Source organism: Palaemon carinicauda, chromosome 4, assembly GCF_036898095.1.
Source record: "Palaemon carinicauda isolate YSFRI2023 chromosome 4, ASM3689809v2, whole genome shotgun sequence".
Lineage (NCBI taxonomy): Eukaryota > Metazoa > Arthropoda > Malacostraca > Decapoda > Palaemonidae > Palaemon > Palaemon carinicauda.
The window spans coordinates 170,997,545-171,002,544 of record NC_090728.1 but is presented as its reverse complement, the minus strand read 5'-3'; the positions used below and the strand labels follow the sequence as shown (position 1 = coordinate 171,002,544).

Here is a 5,000-nt window from a genome sequence, read left to right as displayed (position 1 = left end):
GACAGTAACATTGCCTTAGCTAGCAGGACAATCCCCTAGAGACTGACCATGTAAACATCTGATCAATGCATCAGACCCCTCCCCACCTAAGCTAGACCAGGGAGGGCCTAGCAATGGCTGTTGATGACTCAGTTGGTAGACTTATAGGTTCCCTAATTCTTAGCTCACAAAGATAGTGAGCTTACAGATTCTAAAGAAACTATCGATTTTGAGCGGAACTCAAACTCCACTCCAGTGAGTTCTAGGCAGGGACGCTTCCAATAGGCCACAACAAAACTGCTGTCTTAATTTAATAATCTCACTATCCATAATTTAGTCTACTTGCTCATTATCCAGTCTTGTCTTTCCATAACTTTCCATACTCGTGAACCAAGAGGATTATTACTCATGCTTTTACCTCGTACATAACCACTCTTCGGTTCTCCTCATAGGCCGTCCAGTTGGAAAATCCTTTGCCCTATAGTCTTTCTCAAGGGTTTTCTAATCCACGCGTGATCTCAGGAGGAACCTCGCACATCCTTCAGACTTTCTTACCAGCCATCTCTTAATCTGCATCACCAGTAGAACGTGCAGGCTTCATTTTACCTTCCATGATATTGTCAATACTCCAGCTATATCACTAGTTAGACAATAAGGTTTTTCCCTATCTTTTAATTCCCCCCATGAGATAACACATTCAGTGGGCAATCAATAAATCATTAGTTCTCCCCAATATCTTTTATGGGGATCAGATACTTCTATTCTTTTAGACTCTTCATTGAGCCTCATTCAAATATTTCTCTTCCACCAGTCATAACGTAAGAACCTTGTTATTTACTTACCAATGGTCATAAAGTTATAAAAACTGTTATTTTTATAGCAGCGACCGTGTTCCTACCTAGCACAATAAGAAATCCAGCAAATGACTCAGTCGTGTTACTTGCTTGGATTATTTATAATATTATAAAGATTGCGTTGACCAATCTACGTTATTCTATTGCATCCAATCACTAATCTAATGAAGGAAATGTTACAATGCAAAAAAAAAAAAGAAAGGAAGTTAGTATGGACGAACATCATGTGCAAAATTTTGTATCATCTAAGTAAAATCAAGTAAAGACTGAGTAATTCCCTTTTATGGCTTTACCTGTACTCTGTACACCAGATCATTAATCCCTCCGAGCCTTTTAATTACTTCAACGTCACCACAAAAAAAAAAAATCTCTGAATATTTCTATTTGGTCTACCGAAATAAATGATCCGGCCCTGTTAAAAATTTGCCGTTAAAACAGTAAAAATTCTGGAATAAATGTTGCCAGGCATTTACAGTTTTTTAAACGGATAAAGGAGTGGCATTACGATCACCAACCCGTAAAAGATAATAAGAAATTAGTGTAAAAATTACGGTCGCCTGTATTTTACTGAAATACGGCTGAGAACAATATGTTTTTACTGGGAATTTCCGATTAAAATTGCGGTATTTTTAACAGTGTAGTTAATACAACAGGTGAAACATTAAGCGAGCTTACGATTTTATTATTATTATTATTATTATTATTATTATCATTATTTCCTATGTTACAACCCTAGTTGGAAAAGAAGGATCCTTTAAGCCAAAGGGCTCCAACAAGAAAAGTAGCCCAGTGAGGAAAGGAAATAAGGAAATAAATAAAATACAATAAACGTAATGAACAATCAAGATAAAATATTTTAAGAACTGTAACAAAATTAAAATAAATCTTTCATATATAAACTATAAAAACTTCAAAAAAAAACTCATGCTAAGAGTAGTAGTAGTAGTAGTAGTAGTAGTAGTAGTAGTAGTAGTAGTACAATCTAACGACCTGTTTCTATCCCTGAAGCTCCAGCTGTGCCTTCGGAGGCGGCACTTTCTCAGTTTGCTGTGCCACTTCCAACCAAGTGCATAGAGGATCTCAGACACCGGTACCGATTAATGCGACACCAAGCCCTTCTCCTCAAACATCATCAAATGTAAGTATCAAAAACCTCACCAGATCAGGTGAAAGTTCATTTGAATTTATATTCAACTCCATTTAAACTCCAAGAGGGTTGTTTGCACTAGGAAGAGAGTAGCATTATTGATCGTTAGTATCATTGATGCTTTATCAACACTTGTTATTTATTATGGACATGTATTCGTGAAAAGAAAAATAACATGAGTGTGGAAAGTGATCAAAGAATCTCATTCAATCCCATATGCTTAAACTAGGATGAACAGAATGTAATTATTGTTATCTTTATCTTTGTAAGATGGAAACATTCTGAACTCTTCGGGCCATGTCTACCCTAAATTCCTATTTCAAAAATTGCAGTAATTGATAATCATATCGCAGAAAAAAAATTAGATATTGCCTTCTCCAACATAATCTACCTTAGGTTTTTACTAACAAAACGCACGCATACAAAAACAGATATTTGACATTTTTATCACCCAAAAGATTAGGATAATTTGAGATACACGGGAATGCAAAGTTTTAAATTCCACTTGCAATTTAACATTTGCTATCGAGAATCGTATCTATTCTCGAGCTTCTTCAAAATATTTAGAGTTCTGGTCGCCTATTGAAAACGTCCCTGCCTAGCGATCTGCTAGACTGGGGTTCAAGACCCGGTAAAGCACAATAATTTCTTGTAGTATCTGCAACCTCACTATCCTTGTGAGCTAAGGATCGGGAGATTTTAGGGAGCCTACAGGCCTACCTGCTGAATCATCAGCAAACAATTCTTCTTCACCTAAGGGGTTAATTACTGTACTGTAATTGTTCAGTGGCTACTTAACTCTTGGTAAGGGTAGAAGAGACTCTTTAGCTATGGTAAGCAGCTGTTCTAGGAGAAGGACACTCCAAAATCAAACCACTGTTCTCTAGGCTGGGGTAGTGCCATAGCCTCTGTACCATGGTCTTCCACTATCTTTTGTTAGAGTTCTCTTGCTTGAGGGTACACTCGGGCACACTATTCTATCTAATTTCTCTTCCTCATGTTTTGTTAGAGTTTTTATAGTTTATAAAAGAGATATTTATTTTAGTATTCTTAAGATATTTACTTCTTCCTTGTCTCCTTTCCTCACTGGGCTATTTTCCCTGTTGGAGCCCTTGGGCTTATAGCATTCTGCTTTTCTAACTAGGGTTGTAGCTTAGCAATTAATCATAATAATAACAATAACCATAGCCTGGCCCTCCTTCGTCCTTCTTGGGTGGAGAAGGGGCTTGGGCGCTGATCATACGTATATATGGTTAGTCTCCAGGGCATTGTGCTGCTAGTGCATTGTCACTTTCCATTGCCACTACCATTCATGAGCGACCTTTAAAGAATAGTGGGCATGTCAAATCTTCGTGGCTGTTACTCATTAAGAAGGATATCACTACTGGAACTCGATTTAATCGCATCTCATAACCAAAAAGATAATATTAAGAAGTCAAACCAATGTGGGAGTGCATGTTTTGCGAAGAAACTAACTAAACTGCTTCATAAACGGATAAGTATAAGCTCACGTAATGTAAGCACTGAGAATGAAATACAATTTCTTTTTTTTAGCATTGAATAATTACTGCTTCACTAAATGCCATTTATGTAAACAAATAAGCTAAAATAGACGAAAACAATTTTATTTAGACAATGTGATGTTTCAAATTATATTATACAGCGAACTATGCGTTTCTTGCTTGTAGACTAATTCTCATTTGCACTGCCACAATGTTTATTTTCAGAGAGAAAAAAAAATGTAAGCTCAGTGGGCGTGAGGGAGAGACCTTCCAGCTCTTAGCGACGTTAATTGACTTTCATTTTCTTTTTATTTCTCCTTAGAAAAGAGAAATTAGTTCGTCGGTTCTCTGGACAATCTGTTGTTTGGTGAAAACGCAAGGTTCTTAAATGATGGTGATGAATTTTTATCAGTTTTTTATTTTCTTTTTTTGCCTATATAGGATTATTGTTGGGGCTAAGCGAGCTAGAATATTACGATGAACTAACTTATCCCATTTTTAAGTACCTTTTAAGATAGGAATTTATGAAGGACATTATTTCTAAGGAGTCTGAAAAATTCTAGGCTTTCGTACGAAAGAATAACACAGCCACATAAACCAATTATTTATGTAATTGTAAGGGCGTCCTTTTCCCATTAGCGGACACTCTTGTCTTGAAGTTGTTTTTCCAATAACAGGCTGTTGTTCTAACACACAAGATTGCGCATTTTCTTCTTCTTTTCTAAATTTTCACTAAGAATCAATATTTCTATAAACTTCTTTCGCGTTATTCAGTCCCTCACTTCCTCTCCTGTTAAGCCTCCCTCTCTCAAATCTTCCTTATCCCAAATTCCTCACATCTGCTTGCATCTCTTTCCTGCATAATCCTCACCGATTCTCATAACAAGACCCCACCACTTTGATCCCACCTCCGCTATCTTCTCAGGTATTTCCCTCATTCCAGCTTTTGCCTCTATTCTCTCATTTCATATTTTACCTTTCATCAATATGTTTATATGAGATTCAGAAAAATACATTTTCTTTTATAAATGTCGTCTTGAATGTTGTTGGCGAAGCAGGGAGCGTATCCACAAGAGAAAAAAAAAAAAAAAAAAAAAAAAAAAAAAAAAAAAAAAAAACATGAGAGCGAGAAGCTCCTGTAAATCATCATCGTGTCCATTACTAAAATAATACGTAAGGGTGACTTTTGGATTTCGCATATATATATATATATATATATATATATATATATATATATATATATATATATATACATATATGCATATATATATATGTATATATATGTATATATGATATATATACATGTATATGTACATATATATATATATATATATATATATATATATATATATATATATATATTCATATATATATATATATATATATATGAATGTATATATGTATATATATACATATATATAATATGCAACAATAACAATAAATGCAATCGTTTCTACTATACTTCATGACAAAAGCCTCAGCCATGTCTTTACTCATATCTAGGGTTTGGCCAGTTTT

At 35.0% G+C, this 5,000-nt stretch overlaps 1 protein-coding gene across 2 annotated transcripts in view; it reads left to right on the top strand.

Annotated features, from left to right (window-relative positions):
- LOC137639195 (serine protease 7-like) overlaps nt 1-5,000 on the top strand; it is a 117,516-nt gene that overhangs the window by 77,006 nt on the left and 35,510 nt on the right. For both annotated transcript variants that reach the window (XM_068371487.1, XM_068371488.1), the window contains exon 4: nt 1,842-1,971. In XM_068371487.1, coding sequence (XP_068227588.1) covers nt 1,842-1,971 — 130 coding nt within the window. The remainder of the gene's footprint in view (nt 1-1,841; nt 1,972-5,000) is intronic.